The 16,840-nt window shown below is 31.1% G+C and overlaps 1 protein-coding gene across 3 annotated transcripts; it reads left to right on the top strand.

Moving 5' to 3' along the window:
• Nucleotides 1–9,406: 9,406 nt before the first annotated feature.
• On the top strand, nucleotides 9,407–15,101 carry LOC149890582 (uncharacterized). 3 transcript variants are annotated; one of them, XM_090082149.1, is made up of 4 exons: nucleotides 9,407–9,805; nucleotides 9,877–10,131; nucleotides 10,939–14,631; nucleotides 14,703–15,101. In XM_090082149.1, the coding sequence occupies exons 1-4, from the start codon at nucleotides 9,778–9,780 to the stop codon at nucleotides 14,750–14,752; spliced, it is 4,026 nt and encodes a 1,341-aa protein (XP_089938275.1). In that variant the 5' UTR covers nucleotides 9,407–9,777; the 3' UTR covers nucleotides 14,753–15,101. The 3 variants fall into 3 exon arrangements, with proteins under 3 accessions (XP_089938275.1, XP_089938274.1, XP_089938276.1); XM_090082148.1 differs by having other exon boundaries at nucleotides 10,939–15,078; XM_090082150.1 differs by having other exon boundaries at nucleotides 10,393–15,078.
• Nucleotides 15,102–16,840: the final 1,739 nt, after the last annotated feature.

Genomic DNA, 16,840 nt, shown 5'->3' with positions numbered 1-16,840 from the left:
TAGAGAAGGAAATGTATCAACGTCGATCAACGTTATTTCAACGTTGTTTCAACGTTGTGTGCTTGGTTGGTCTCTAGCGGTATACAAAAGAAATGACTGTTAGTGTTTAGATTTACACGACGTCGATAATAAATTGATGTTAGGAACAGTTAGAGCGATGCATTCATGTTAACATGAGAACAAACGATAAACAAGAGCTGTTACTTAAAATTTCTTTTACACAAAAGATGTTCTGAAGTATAATTGTTTTATATTTACTTACGTACCATGTGGAAACACATAAAAGTGATTTTGTTGATCGTGGAGAATATTTCATTCGATACTCGAAGTACCACTGAGTTATGGTTTAAGACATTATTACAAAATATTTTCTTTTTGAACCAAACAAATGGAGTAACGCAAACATTAAATTGCATTAAAAAATCTAAGATGACTAAAAACGCTGTTTAACAAACTTCGCTTAACAAAAGTGGTCTGGTAACAACATAAAAGTTTATTAAAAAGTTCCTTTTTCAAAGGAAGTGACTTAAAAGAACTGACAAATTTGATGTAGAGAATATCTCGAAACAGTTTTTAACAAAATTATTTTTATAGAATGATAATGCAACAAAGTTAATATTTAAAAAAATCAAAATTAGCTTTTTAAAGAGCTTTTCTAATTAACCTGTGAAAAAACGAAGAATCATTTAAACAGATATTTTGGATATGTTATATATTTATGCTTTTTAAAACATTTTGCAAATTGTGCTAAATCGAAAAATTTTCAAGTAGATGACGAAATGGAAAACTGTGACATCTTTAATCATAGAAAATTACTTGTAATCTTACTAATAAAACTTATTTTGCGATTGTTAAATAGCCGATCGACGAATTTTTTATCTATTGGAAAACAAAAACCTTTAACGGCGAATTTTTAAAGAAGTTTGTGTTGTCTTAACACTAAAACAGTCGTTTGCGAATTCATTTTTCTTTTCTTAGGGAGTTTAGGCAATTTTTATAGCCAATGAAAATCTTTTTTATTTCAAATGCATTGGATTCCTTAATATATTTTATTTTCAAAATGGTTTCAACCACTTCTGTAGCTTATTTGGTTCCAAAGATATTCGTGTTTTAAGGTATAAGGTATATATTTTCAATTCATATATATTTTATGAAATATTTCCTTAAAGTATCTCGTTAAACTTTTGGCACCGAAAAAAAAATTTTTTGTCTTTTTTTTTTCTTGCGCAAAAAGTTGCGTTAGCAATAAAATATCAAAAGACGGGGGAAATTTATAAAATCTCCACTTAGAAAACAAAAAACCCACCCTATTAGACTATCAAAAAAAAAAAAAAAAATTGATTGGCATGATAAATAAATAGTTGCAGAACCTATTTTTATGTGGGGACGAAAGAATTAGCTTAATTTACTAGTATATAAATAAAACTGAAACATTTAAAATTAAATATCTTTATCAATTCTAAAGCAAAACGACGTCCCCCAAAAAAACTATTGTTGTGCAACCTTTTCTAAAAAAAATCATCTATATATACGTATATACTATTTATTTTCATGGGTGGGTTTTTATTCTTCTACACTTACATAAAATCATTTGTTGCGTTTTTTGGACTAAGTTTTTCAAAAACGTACGATATATTTTTTTTCCGCGACAAAATGTCACGTGACAAAACTCCCTACTTTTCTTCGGAAAAGCAATTCATCAGTTTATAAAAGTAGGTTATATAGAATAGCAAAAGTAAGCAAAGTGAATTCATATGTTGTTGTATTTTGAAAATGAAAGTTTATGCAACTTTTTCAATTTTTTTTTTTTTTTTTTCTTTTTTTAAAATTAGAAAAAAACGGAAAATGGAAGAAACCCTGGATTTTTTTCAAGATTTCTTTTTCATGAGGACTTTTTTGTTTCATGAGAATTTTTCCTTGAATATGAAGTTTGCATGGTTCTTGTTTAGGGAAAAAGTATTTTGTAAATTATAATTTCTTTAAGAAACTTCTTCAACTCAATTTTTATTCATTTAAGTAATCTCGCTTACATATTCGTTAATTTTTAACTTAGTGGTTACAAGAAAGAGAATTTTTTTGTCATGACCCCTGGTAGCAGGTATTGTTACTTCATTTAATGACTACAAGTATATTGAAACTAAAACAGACCTTAGTTCGTTCAAAAGAGGCATTACAGTGATGCCTCTCTTAAATAAAAATAATACATGTACAGTGATGCTATCACTCAACTTGTTTTGTTTTTATTTCTTCTGAGATTATTAAGATTTACAATATTAAAACTGACTTTTGAGCCTCATGGTCTAAATTACGGAATTTACAGATTACGTTCGATATGTGAAAAGCTAAACTACTCATCAACAGGAAAAAATAGTTTTCCATCTCCAGTATACGCTTTATAAAACTCTAAAAAGGCATTAATATTGATTGAAAAATTATCTGTAACAGCAGCTTTAACTTTAAAACCGGACTGGGGCAATTATGTAATACACTCATTAACTTCTTTTTTCAACCGTAAACCATATATGCAAACATCAGGTGGCAATCTTACAACATAAGGAACAGCTTTTTGAAGCCCTACAATCATAAAAGACAACAACACCATTAAAAAAGATTACTCTGAATATACACCAATATATTTTTCAATTTGATATTGGGCCGCTTTTTGCAAAAGCATCTCAGCCATATGATGCACATAATCACTTGATTGCGTGGATGTTGAACTTGGAGGTCTGCCTTGAGGAGAATAGTATCTAGTTTCATTTAACTCATTCAAAGTTGAATTGATATCATTAGCTTTATTTCTCATATGGGCTGGTAATCTATCCAAAATTAAAGTGCTTGAAAAGATGAGTTTGATAATCTTCAAAATTATCAAACTCAACTTTTCACAAATATTTCAGAGCAACTTTGTATATACCCTTATAGTCGATGATACGTCAATTTTATCTATTAGAATAGTTGGAGCAGTAAGAAGATTCCATTTTAAAGTAAATCTTTTTCCATATTTAATAAGTTTGTCATCAAAATGGTCAGCACAAACAGGTAAATATTTGTATGGAACCCAACAATTTCGAATAAAAAGTATCCATCCTTCTTTAGGAAAATAAAATGTTTAATTTTTTTTACCATTAGAGCTTAGCACAACACATTTTTAAGCTATTTTTATTACTATTTCGAAATAAAGAAATCACATATATATTTATCTAAAATATGAAATTTTCTTACATTTTTTTTTTTTTTTTTTTTTTTTTTTATACAACTTCAATAAATTTACACATCTTTACATTAAAACTACACGACATCATATAATGCAACGTAAATAAAAAGAAGAATATGACATAATATTAGCACGTATAACGTCATAATAAAAAGTGGTTTAGCAAGTATAATATATCATAATAAAACGTAGTTTAACAAGTATATTTAAGTATAACGTAAATTAGTAGAGTTTCTTATCAGAAAGATTATCAGTATTTTTTAAAAATAATAGAATAAAAATAAGAAAAAGATAAAAGGACAAGAAATTTTCTTGTTACTTCAAATATATATATATGTTGTTGTAAAGGAAAACTCGTAAAGTCTATGAAGACTTATCATCAAGTACCTTTTCAAATTGTTAAATAAAGTCTATTTCATATTTATATATAGTCAAAATACAGTCAGTGATACACATAAATATTTCAGTATAGATTCTGTTGTTAAGTTTAATACATATCAATATAATTGTTGATATTAAGTATGAGGTGTTTTATTTTATTTTTTAAGTTGGCAGGATTATTTAATACTTTAAGTTCTATATTTTTTGATATTATTTTGTTATACAGGTACGGACCCCGGTAGGAATAGAAAACCGTGAGAGCTTTGTTGTTCTTTTAGGCAGTGTGAAATTGCCTGTTGCTCTTGTTATATATCTATTAGAGTTAACTTGAAAGAAGTTATTTAAAAAATGCGATGGGACTAGTCCAAGTTTGTATTTTAGCACAAATAGTACATTTTGGTAGATGTTGATTTGGTAGACATTTAGTGCATTTAAGGTTTTTAGTAAGGGTTCAGCATGGGTGAGTTTATCTTTATTATAAACTAGTCTTGATGCATGTTTTTGACTTATATAAATAGTACTCAATTTGGATTTGTGTGTACTTGCCCATGTAATATTAGCGTACGTAAGATAACTTTGGATGTAAGAAAAATAAAGCGATTTAAGGTTATGTTGGGATAACATAGGTTTAACTTTGTAGAGTATCCCAATATTTTTCGAAATTTTGGTGTTTATTGTACTTATATGGGCTCTCCAAGATATATTTTCGTCAATAAGGATCCCAAGAAATTTAGTTGTTTCTGTTCTTTCAATGTTTACCTTTTCTATTTTTAGTGGAAAAAGGATAGTAGGTATATTATTTTTTTGTTTTTTGGAATGAAACAATATGTATTTTGTTTTTTCTGTGTTTAGTGATAACTTGTTCAATTTCAACCATATATTTAATCTTTTAAGCTCTTTGTTCATACATTTGTAAAGGTCTTTGATTGAGTTCGAGGAATGAAATAAGTTTGTGTCATCGGCAAACATAATAACATCAAGTTTATCCAAGGCTTTTGTAAGGTCATTTATATATAGAAGAAACAAAAGAGGTCCAAGAATGGAACCCTGGGGGACACCGCACTCAACTCGTAGTAGTTTTGAGTGTTTATAACTATCTGAAAAAACACATTGTTGCCTGTTGCTAAGATAGTTTTTGAACCAGTCAAGGGTTATGTTTTTTATCCCATAGCTTTACATTTTTTTTAGTAAGATATTATGATTTACAGTATCAAACGCTTTTGACAGGTCTATAAAGATGCCTAGAACATACTGTTTTGTAAAAAGAATCACTTATATTGTTAACTAGATCTAGGATTGCGTGTTCAGTTGAATATTGTTTTTGGAAACCGAATTGCTTTTTATTTAGAATTTTATTTTGAATTAAGTACTCATACAATCTGTTATAGATTACTCTTTCGAGAAGCTTAGAAAAGGTAGGGAGTACCGAGATAGGTCTATAGTTATTAATTAAGTATGTTTCACCTGATATAAATATTGGTACTACTTTAGCTACTTTAAGCTTGTCCGGTACAACTCCTGTTTTAATCGAAGACTTAAAAATTTCATATATAGGTTTATTTATAGTTGTAAAGACATTTGCCACTACCCTACAACAGATATCATCTATACCTGGAGTTTTATTTAATTTTATGGAATTTAGAGCAACATTAAGTTCTTGATAGTTTAGTTCTTTGTAGTTTAGTTCGCACTGGGTGTCACTTAGGTATAATTTGAATGAGTTATTAGGAGACTTAATTTTCGAGACAAGATTAGGGCCAATGTTAATAAAAAAATCGTTAAATTTTTCAGCAATCGTATTTTTGTCACTATATACTGTATTATCAATGACGATTTGAGCAGGTTGAGCAGGTCACTATATACTTTATTGTCAATGACGATTTGAGCAAGTATTTCTTATTGCAATTATCGGGATAGGTTTTTTTTTTTTTTTTTTTGATGATGATGATGATGATGATGATGATGATGATGATGATGATGATGATGATGATGATGATGATGATGATGATGATGATGATGATGATGATAAATTGCAATTCACATGAACAGGTTTTATTTCTGTATTAATTCAAAAATCAGTCGTGAAAAACTGGCCTCTTCATTTTTTACGGAAAATGCAAAAAATCAGGCTGTGTAACTTCAGTAGGCTATGGTTCTATGTGGAATGAAATAATGATTCACAAAAGACTTCCTCAAAAAACTAAAGTTTAGTGTCTCGCTAAAACTATGACAGAAGGTTTTAAATTTCAAAAAGTTTATTGTGACTAATATTTCATCTTAGCATTTTTGTATGCCATATTATGCCAGTTATTTGTCAGTATTAGTGCCATAATGTTGTCATTTTGGTAATGGCAGCAGGCAACTCCCAAACATAACCTGAACTCTGCTTTAAAGTAACCATGTGGGAGGACATGTAAATGCTAAACTCTCCCCCTCCTCTCCAACCTGCTGTTAAAAACTGTCAAATATTAACGTGCGCAACTATTTTAAAGAACGGTTTGGTAAAATACCATGAACTACTGACAATATTTATGATCATTAATCAGGAAAAACTTCCTAATATACGAAAAACTCTCTTCTAACTTACTGTTAGTAAGATGCTATGTCTTCCTAGCCGGCATATCAGGCATATTAGTCCGGTTTTTTAGTTTTCAAGTTTAGTACTCTAATCATAACGGAACATCGCTTTTCGTCATCTCATTGACTTTTACAATAAAACTTTTCAAATGCATCAACGGTTAAATTTAATATCACACATGAACATTAGTTTCGCCGTGGAAATCTAAGTATCTCAAGTTTAAGGAATGAGCTGAAAAGGTTAGGAACAAGTGGACTAAAATAATTTTATATAAAAGCTTCTTAGTATGAAGCTTTTATATAAAATTATTTTAGTCCACTGGTTTAAAGATAAACATTTTTTTTAATATAAGAAGTATCAATGAGTTTTTTAATCTACGACTTGTAAACTTCTCACGAAAAATACTAGTTTTGTATATCCCAGTCCACCATCACGTCTTAACTCTAGCAAATACAGCAAGGGGATCATATCGATTTCCGGTGACATCTGTTGCTTTAGGAAGGTTGTTAAGTGGATCTGGTAACATAACCAGACAGAAGAAACAACTTGGATCTTGAAAATGTCAAAATGCTGTTTATGCAACTAGACTCACACTTTGGAATCACGTTTTACTAGGTGAGCATTAAATGAGAATGATAATGAAGAGTTGTCAGAATTAACGGCATGTTCTGCCTTCCGGACCGAAGCTATTTATTAGAATCAGGACAATCTAAAGTCAAGACTGACCAGAAATCAGAATTGGTAGAGAAAGACTAATCAAGGTTTAGCTTGATCACCAGCTAAGAAAGGAATTTCTTGATCATCAACTAAATCATCAAGTTCAAACAGTTCATCCACATTTGAAAATGTGAAAGTACAACGTTTAACACAGAAACTTGACAGGGAATCCGTTAAATGTCTAAAAATAAAAATGAGTGGTTAGTGATCAAAAGGGTTGATCTTTCCTCTACTTGTTTTCGTTAAGCTCAATAAATGTAATTCGAAATGTAGAAAAGCAAAAAAAACATTTTTCGGGTGTTTTCGTAAAACTTCGAAAACAACCGAAAATTGAATGTAGGCAAGGTCCAGATTTCGCTATAAGTTATCGCGTTTCGAAAACTTTGAATAAAGTCTAATCATTATCGAAAAAACTCGTTTGATCGTTTCAAATCTTCAAGATATTGTGCAAAAGTAATATTTAAATAAATCCGATTAATTTATTTTTCAGAACTAATAATTTTTTGTTTGAGTATAAAGATGACACACCAAACACGTTGGTGTTTTAAAAGCGTTAAGAACATTTGCTGTGTGACAGAAAGCGCCATCTTGATAAATAAGAACTTCTACTGGTTCACGAAAGTGGCGAAAATCCATGTGGCATTCTCCATGATGCTAAAACAGTCAGTTTGGTTCCAGTTGGCTGGATCAATACGGAAACGTATTTCTTCTGAGAACTACAAAATTGATACTTTTTCTTTAAAACTTGACGGAGCTTCTCGGAAAGTTCCAGTTTAATTGCCTTCAGACGATCAGCAAGAAGAAACGTTTTGCTTCAGGCCAGTGACCTTGTACCAACCTTCTTTTTGATAAGCCTTCTCACTGTTGCTTTAGGCACTGAGCACTTTTGCCATCCTTCTCATCGACCTGATTGATTTCCTGTCAATCCGCTTTTCGATGACATTCAGTTACCTGGGTGTGATAACTTAAAGTTTCCTTTCTGATGTTTACGCTTGACATGACTTTAAGCTGTAATCTGTGCTCAGAGATGTTTGAGAGGTTTGAATTTGCTCATTACTTGTGGAAGTAGCATTTACGTGTAAGGAAATCTCTTCACGCTTTGCTTCCACTGTTAGAATTAGTATTATAAATTTATTTATCGCTGATTTTCAATAAGTCTTCCATTGTAAACAAAAAACAAAAAAAAAAAATTATTGGAACAGTTGTTCTTTGCCGGAACTAAGCATGGGAATTTCGGCCTTCGAAATCGACGAAATTAAACGAAATTCGTGTTTCAATTTCGGATCGAAATTGAGAACGAAATTTCGATTTTTTGGATTGTTTAATTTCGCGAAAAAATTTCGTATAATTTCGGGTCATTGAAAGTAACGAAATTGACACGAAATTAAACATAAGTTTTAATTTCGAAATTCGTGAATTTGTAATGTTTAAAAATTTCGTCTTTCGAAATTCAATATAAATTTTGATACGAAATTGAAACACGAATTTCGTTTAATTTCGTCGATTTCGAAGGCCGAAATTCCCATGCTTAGCCGGAACGCAACCTTTTTCAAAATGTTAGTCATTTTTAGTGACGCAATTTGCATAATAATTTAGCATCTGCATATGGTTTTTCGGTTTTTCAACGAACAGTAACGTTTAAAGTACAATTTTATATACCAGTCATTTGAAATAATTGGAATTTGTAAGAATTTATATATTTAGATAAATATTGCTATAAGATTCCAGAAACAATAACGCGATAACTCGCTTACCTCAAGTTATTTTGTTTCAACCCTACAAAAAGTTGCGCAGAAATGCTACCCGTTAAACCCGCTTTTTAAATCAAAATTTTATGTATGAGTATAAATTTTTCAAATCAAAACTTTTTTGTTTGTAAAACATAAAGAGTTCTACTAAATGAAGTTCAGAAAGTTTGATTAATTTTAAGACTGCTTCAAATATTGGTTACTATTCTTTATTATCCGTAAAAAACGAAGCAACAAGCATCAAGTTTTTTTTTATTTTCGTTTTTTTATTTTGTGCTTTTTATTTTGTTTTTTTTTCTTTCTTTTTTGCTAAGAGCGCTTCTTTTATACGAAACTTTTAAAAATGAAATTTACAAATCGAAGTCATGGCGATATTCCATAGTGGCAGTTTATTTGACGCTCTAAGAATTTCTCGATCTCAACGTTTTACACTCAACGTAATTTGATCTTTTTATTTGATTAAATCGCGTGATATAAACTCAACAACAGCCTTTGGTATGTAAATAAGAAACTAAGATCAAATTAAGAACTATTAAAAATTGAGTTTAACCTCAATGCAAGAGTGCATATTTACTTTAAACTTTTTAAACTGAAAGTTCAGCAATTAAAATTACATTCACGGCGATCTCCGTTTGGTTTATCGTACATCTCGTCCAATATTTTTTCATTTTTCATATATATATATATATATATATATATATATATATATATATATATATATATATATATATATATATACATACAAATATTTACACTATTAACTTAAAGCTATGTGAGCAAGCACCGAAAATTCCTTAACGTGCTTGTTCACTTAACATAAAAAAAAAAAAAAAAAAAACAAAGATAGTAACAAAGTTTGGTTTGGTCGATGAACCTGGAGTTTGTAAGCAAAAAGAAACTTTTTGCAGTTACGGAATCAACGCACTTTTTATTTCAAGAAAACTTTATATGCAAAATTAGAATTAAAAACTTCTAAAAGCGGTTTTTTTGTTTAAAAAAACTCCTTCTTAAAACTCATTTGGTAACCGTGTAAATATTTTGAGTGGATTTAAACAATGTTTTAGTTACCACTACCATTTACCACTATTACTGACGGTCTTGCAACTTGTAGATTGCCATTAAAAGACCAAAGCGTCATGGACAACGAGTTCGATGATATTAAAGGTAATTACTTTTATTTTACTTTTCTAATTTGAGTCGGAGATTCGATTTTCTAATAAAATCTTTTTCGTTAGTTGAAAAACTTCCACAAGATGTTTTTACGACGCTGGCAGACTTTTTGACTTACGATTGGGAAAAACTTGCTCGATGTCTTACGGTTGATGACACAACAATCGATAATATTAAAGAAGAATTTGAAACGACGCGAGAACAAACTTTTCAAGTTCTAAACAAATGGCGCAAAGATAATCCATCAAAAAATTGGCGAGATATTAAAGCCGGATTAATTTTTTGTATGCGAAAAGACTTAGTCATTGAATGCGAACGAAGTAGGTCTTTTCAGCTGCAAAGCTTTTTGTTTAACAAAATTCTTTTTTTTTTCTTTCTTTCTTTTTTCTTTACTTAAAAGAACTTTGAATTCGAATGAAAAGTTTTGACTTTCATATACTCAAATTAAACGTAAAAATATTCCACGTGAGAATTTGAAATGTGAATTGTGATGTTAGTTTGCAAATGAAAATTGTTTCATTACCGTAGATTGTAAATTATAAATGTTACATTACATTAAAAATGTATCATTACCGTATTAGCTTAAAAGATCAACAAAAAACGAGAGGTAAAACTTCAAGAATGAAGAATTTAAAAGCAAAACGTTTCATCAAAATGACCGTAATCACTTCTAAAAATACTTTCAGCAAAAACTCAAAAAGAAAAAAAAATTATGCAAATTTTCGATAAAACCGTCGCTAAGAATCGTAAAATCATCAATATAATTTATAAAGTTTATGCTGTGATTGAGTTAGAAGAGAAATTTTGCATGTTTAAAAATACCTACTTTAACTTAAATTTAATACAATAAATACAATTGATCAGTTTGCTTCCTGCACACAAATTCTTTAATGTCTGGCTTGATTAGAGATTTGCGCTGCGAGCATCAAGCTCCTCTGGTAGTTTGTTTTGTTCGGTTTTGGGTAAAGCAAAAAAATTATTATCAAACCTTTTTTAAAAAATTTACAAAACCTTTACCAATTTTCATTCAACCTTTAAAGAGTCGAAATTCCTAACAAGAAGAAGATGGAAAAAGGGGGAGAGGAAAACTGTCACCTGTTTTGGAATTAAATGTATTTTTATTTTAGAGTTGTTATCCCGACACTCAGTTTTCGGTGTCCTTTTACCGACAAAAGCGTTCTTTCCACGTGACGACGAACTTTGTCGAATTCACAAGCAACTCTACGAAAATAGCGACTCGGGTAAATCAATTACCGTTTTAACTGGAATGTCTGGAGTTGGCAAAACTCAGCTTGCTAGAAAATATGCTGCAACGTACAACAACTGCTTTGAAAGAGTTGTATGGTTGGATGCCTCGTTTGACAAAATACAAACCTCCCTGATTAATCTATGCCACATATTGGGGTTAAGCACAAAAGATTTTCACGGCGTTGCGTTTGACATCGAAGTAGTTTCTATAAAAATACATAACTACTTTGAAAGTGAAAAAACGTTGTACATTTTTGACAATGTCGATCGTGAAAGCGTAGAGAATTTTGAAAAATACTTGTCCATTAGACCAAACGCATTTACTTTGGTAACGTCGCAATGGAAAACATGGTCTTCAAACGCTCATCAAATACAAATTAATCCTTTCTCACATCAAGATGCGTTTGATTTCATGAAAACTAACATTAAAACAAACGATGACAAAGGAATAAAAGAAATTACCAAAGCGCTTCGATATCATCCACTCGCCATTAATCAAGCGATCCTCTACATAAACAACAACAACGTTTCCTTGCAGAACTATTTAAGTCTTTTTCAATCCCATCCCGTTGAAATACTCGAAGAAGGTATTCTCACCGAAGCTGAGACAAAGTCTGCAGTGACATCAATTAACTTAGTACTAACTAAAATAGTAACCACTCATGAAAAAGCTCTCGAACTTTTAAACTATTTGTCGTATTGCGACGGTCAAAACATTACAAAACAACTAATTCACGACATTTCAAAATACCTAAATATAAAAGAAGAGTATTTCATAAATCGCTCAGTATCACTATTATGTAGCTATTCATTGATTGATCGTTTCGGAGACAGCTTCGTGATGCATGAAATGACACAGTTAGCGTGTAAATGTTTTCAAAAACGTAAAGATATCGCCGAAATGTGCAACAAAAACATCATCGATTTTTTGAAATTGCAGCTGGAAGAGGTAAAAGAACACGTTGATGATGGGAATCATTTCTATTTCCATTTTCTCCACATGTTTAACACTAAAAAACCAAATATGTGCGAAGCGTTCTCTCTAGAGAGTAGGAAAATCCGACATTTCTTATCCAATAAAGGCTATTTTCAAGAAACAATAAACATACTTGATGCTATTCAAAACTATAACAGAAATACTTATGGAAGTAAGAATGAAATAACTTTAAATACTGAAAATAGTTTAGCACAGTGTTTGATCGATATGGGAAAATATAATGAAGCTTTAGAAATTTATTATCAAGTTGAAAAAATACAAACTGATGTTTTAGGAATCAATTATCCATCAACATTGACTACAAAACATAATATAGCATCGTGTTTGAGTGATATGGGGAAAAATAATGAAGCTATAGAAATTTATTATCAAGTCGAAAAAATACAAACTGATGTTTTAGGAATCAATCATCCATCAACATTGACTACAAAACATAATAAAGCACACTGTTTGAGAGCTATGGGAAAATATAATGAAGCTTTAGAAATTTATTATCAAGTTGAAAAAATACAAACTGATGTTTTAGGAATCAATCATCCATCTACATTGACTACAAAACATAATATAGCACTGTGTTTGAGTAAGATGGGAAAATATAATGAAGCTATAGAAATTTATTATCAAGTTGAAAAAATACAAACTGATGTTTTAGGAATCAATCATCCATCTACATTGACTACAAAAAATAATATAGCACTGTGTTTGAGTGATATGGGAAAATATAATGAAGCTATAGAAATTTATTATCAAGTTGAAAAAATACAAACTGATGTTTTAGGAATCAATCATCCATCTACATTGACTACAAAACATAATAAAGCACACTGTTTGAGAGCTATGGGAAAATATAATGAAGCTTTAGAAATTTATTATCAAGTTGAAAAAATACAAACTGATGTTTTAGGAATCAATCATCCATCTGCATTGACTACAAAACATAATATAGCACTGTGTTTGAGTGATATGGGAAAATATAATGAAGCTATAGAAATTTATTATCAAGTTGAAAAAATACAAACTGATGTTTTAGGAATCAATCATCCATCAACATTGACTACAAAACATAATAAAGCACACTGTTTGAGAGCTATGGGAAAATATAATGAAGCTTTAGAAATTTATTATCAAGTTGAAAAAATACAAACTCATGTTTTAGGAATCAATCATCCATCTACATTTACTACAAAACATAATATAGCACTGTGTTTGAGTAAGATGGGAAAATATAATGAAGCTATAGAAATTTATTTTCAAGTTGAAAAAATACAAACTCATGTTTTAGGAATCAATCATCCATCAACATTGACTACAAAACATAATATAGCACTGTGTTTGAGTGATATGGGAAAATATAATGAAGCTTTAGAAATTTATTATCAAGTTGAAAAAATAAAAATGGATGTTTTAGGAATCAATCATCCATCAACATTGACTACAAAACATAATATAGCACACTGTTTGAGAGCTATGGGAAAATATAATGAAGCTTTAGAAATTTATTATCAAGTTGAAAAAATACAAACTGATGTTTTAGGAATCAATCATCCATCAACATTGACTACAAAAAATAATATAGCACTGTGTTTGAGTGATATGGGAAAATGTTATGAAGCTTTAGAAATTTATTATCAAGTTGAAAAAATAAGAACGGATGTTTTAGGAATCAATCATCCATCAACATTGATTACAAAACATTATATAGCACACTGTTTGAGAGCTATGGGAAAATATAATGAAGCTTTAGAAATTTATTACCATGTTGAAAAAATACAAACTGATGTTTTAGGAATCAATCATCCATCTACATTGACTACAAAACATAATATAGCACTGTGTTTGAGTGCTATGGGAAAATATAATGAAGCTTTAGAAATTTATTATCGAGTTGAAAAAATAAAAACTGATGTTTTAGGAATCAATCATCCATCTACTTTTACTACGAAACATAATATAGCACTAAGTTTGAGTGCTATGGGAAAATATAATGAAGCTTTAGAAATTTATTATCAAGTTGAAAAAATACAAACTGATGTTTTAGGAATCAATCATCCATCAACATTGACTACAAAACATAATATAGCCCTGTGTTTGAGTGATATGGGAAAATGTTATGAAGCTTTAGAAATTTATTATCAAGTTGAAAAAATACAAACTGATGTTTTAGGAATCAATCATCCATCTACTTTTACTACGAAACATAATATAGCACTGTGTTTGAGTGCTATGGGAAAATATAATGAAGCTTTAGAAATTTATTATCAAGTTGAAAAAATACAAACTGATGTTTTAGGAATCAATCATCCATCTACTTTTACTACGAAACATAATATAGCATTGTGTTTGAGTGCTATGGGAAAATATAATGAAGCTATAGAAATTTATTATCAAGTTGAAAAAATACAAACTGATGTTTTAGGAATCAATCATCCATCAACATTGACTACAAAACATAATATAGCCCTGTGTTTGAGTGATATGGGAAAATGTTATGAAGCTTTAGAAATTTATTATCAAGTTGAAAAAATACAAACTGATGTTTTAGGAATCAATCATCCATCAACATTGGCCACAAAAAGTAATAAAGCTATTTGTTTAAACAAATTTAAGCAAAGAAAAACTGAAAATTATTCTTGTAATCTATTTTAGATTCTTATGGTTGGTTTTATTGTGTGTGCGTGAGATTGATAGCAATCTAGTTTGGTTTCGCAAAATTTGTTTACACTAGATGCCATGTTTATACAAGGAAATTTATTACTCTTTCTTTCGGAAAAAAACTTACTTAGATAAAGTTGTGATTTAGTATTCCTTAACATAGAAACCCGTTGCATTGAACTAATGAATGAGCTTATTACAAATGATTGAAAACATGTTGGAAAGGAGGAAATGTTCGAACAAAATACTTTTTTCTTACGGAAAACAGCAAGCACTTTGTGTCAGAAGGAGACTTTGAGGATAAATGTTATTAAATGTTGTTCTTGAATTGGATTTTAAAATTATATTCTCTAAAAAACTAATGAAATATTAATCGGACTGAACTATTTAGAACTTTTTAATATTGTTTTTATTATAACTTTTATCATTATTATCTTTATTGCTTTTATTGTTATTATTATAGTAGATGTAAAAGGCTGCCTGTAGTGCAGATTTTTCAGATGGGTCAACCATAGCGTGATTCCTTGTGAGGAGCCCTCTAAGGTACCTTTGAAGGCCAACTCCTCTGAGTTATTTCTAATTTAGCCTCTAGGGTAGCTTAGAGCGGTGAGCTAACCATCTAGCGGCATGCCTATGGTTAACCAGTGGGTTGCTTACGGTTTGATTTGGAGACCGGACTTCCGAAGGCAGACGGTCGACCATCCAGCCATATTTAGCAATCCCGCACGTTAACTTTCTTAACAACCCTCACAGGTACCTTAGAGAGAGCTGATGGAGTCTGTGAGGTAGTCTATGAGGTGGCGCTCTTGCAAACGAATGGGTGGTCGAGTTGACGGGCGGTGAGTGGGTGATGTCTCTTAAGTAGCGGATCCAATTAAGCAACCACCTTCGAACTTAGCTATAGCGTCCAGCATGATGAAAACGTTGACATCGACAGACAAGGTTATTGATGCTTTGCGAGTTATATATATATATAGGTATTCCATTACCGTTGTTTCTCAGTTTTAAGCTAGAACCATATAGATGCGATAGCGAGGAACTGACGCGCACCTGCACACCAATCATTAGGGAATATGATTTGGATGTTTTGCTCACAGGAAACCAGGTTTATCTAGAGAAGTCTATTCGATTCGTTCTAGAATTTCTTTGGCAAGTGTCTTCATACTTTCTGTATTGGTTCAAACCGTTTAAGTATAGCATTATCTACTCTTTAGCTATATCTACTCTCACCGGGTTGAGAGTTGGCTGAGACTTATTTGGCTGGGCTGGGGCAGGCTATAATAACGCATTTTAAACTGTCGCAAGCGACATTAACATCAAACAGTCAGCTGGTTAGCAGACCAGATAGTTTAACCATCCTATGACGTTTAACTCAAAAACCAGAGCAAAGCAACCTTGTGCGCTGAGTGCGATATCCGTAGATAACGAGGTGGAGGAGATAGTCTCAAACTCGAGAGCAATGTTATTGAGTCTATAGTTAACAGCAGCAAAGGTGTTAGTTGATATGATGAACTGAGATCGATTGCTGAACACAATCTCATTTTCCAGATGGTCTCCGAAACTTGAAGCGTGGAAAAAACCTCTATCTGAGGACATCTAAAAGTCGAGAGGTGTACAGTACTCTAAGGGATTCTTACCAGAATAGTCAGCTAAACTAGCAATCGCCTCAAAGGTTACCAGCTGAGGGTGAACCAGATCTGAGCAGGGTAAGATTACTAGAATCAGTCTGATCATCCCATCCTTGCATCAAACAATCATAAGAGGTACACTGAGATGATGTCATAATTTGGTCACGCTTAGCCCAGTAGTCTCCATAGGATTGAATGCTTTGAAGTTCTTGACCGAGCATCAGGATGCCCATCATGTCTACAATGGCTCGACCAGGATTGCTTACAAAACAAGCTAACCTCATCGACCAAGTGCAAGCTGCCAGGTTCCAAAACCATATCCTTACTGAGCTTATACTTCGCAATATTCCAATAAATCCAATTCCAAAAAAAAAGGGCGGCGAATGGAGCTTAGATAAGTTCGCTGAAATTGATATTGGTCGGCCCAAAGATGAATTTTGTAAAAGACTTATAGAAGCATACCGAGATAATCCCAATGTTATTTTAAGTCCACAATCGGCGGAT

The sequence above is a fragment of the Hydra viridissima genome, unplaced genomic scaffold (genome assembly GCF_058129835.1).
Source record: "Hydra viridissima isolate aposymbiotic clone 2 unplaced genomic scaffold, HvirCarnegie_v1 scaffold_3, whole genome shotgun sequence".
Lineage (NCBI taxonomy): Eukaryota > Metazoa > Cnidaria > Hydrozoa > Anthoathecata > Hydridae > Hydra > Hydra viridissima.
This window is presented reverse-complemented; position numbering and strand designations above follow the sequence as displayed.

Excerpts from the sequence above, each read along its gene's own strand:
- LOC149890582 (XM_090082148.1), top strand. The coding sequence starts at position 9,778 with ATGGACAACGAGTTCGATGATATTAAAG. Across the intron at positions 9,806-9,876 it reads CGAGTTCGATGATATTAAAG|TTGAAAAACTTCCACAAGAT; the intron begins GTAATTACTTTT and ends CTTTTTCGTTAG. Across the intron at positions 10,132-10,938 it reads AGTCATTGAATGCGAACGAA|AGTTGTTATCCCGACACTCA; the intron begins GTAGGTCTTTTC and ends TTTTTATTTTAG.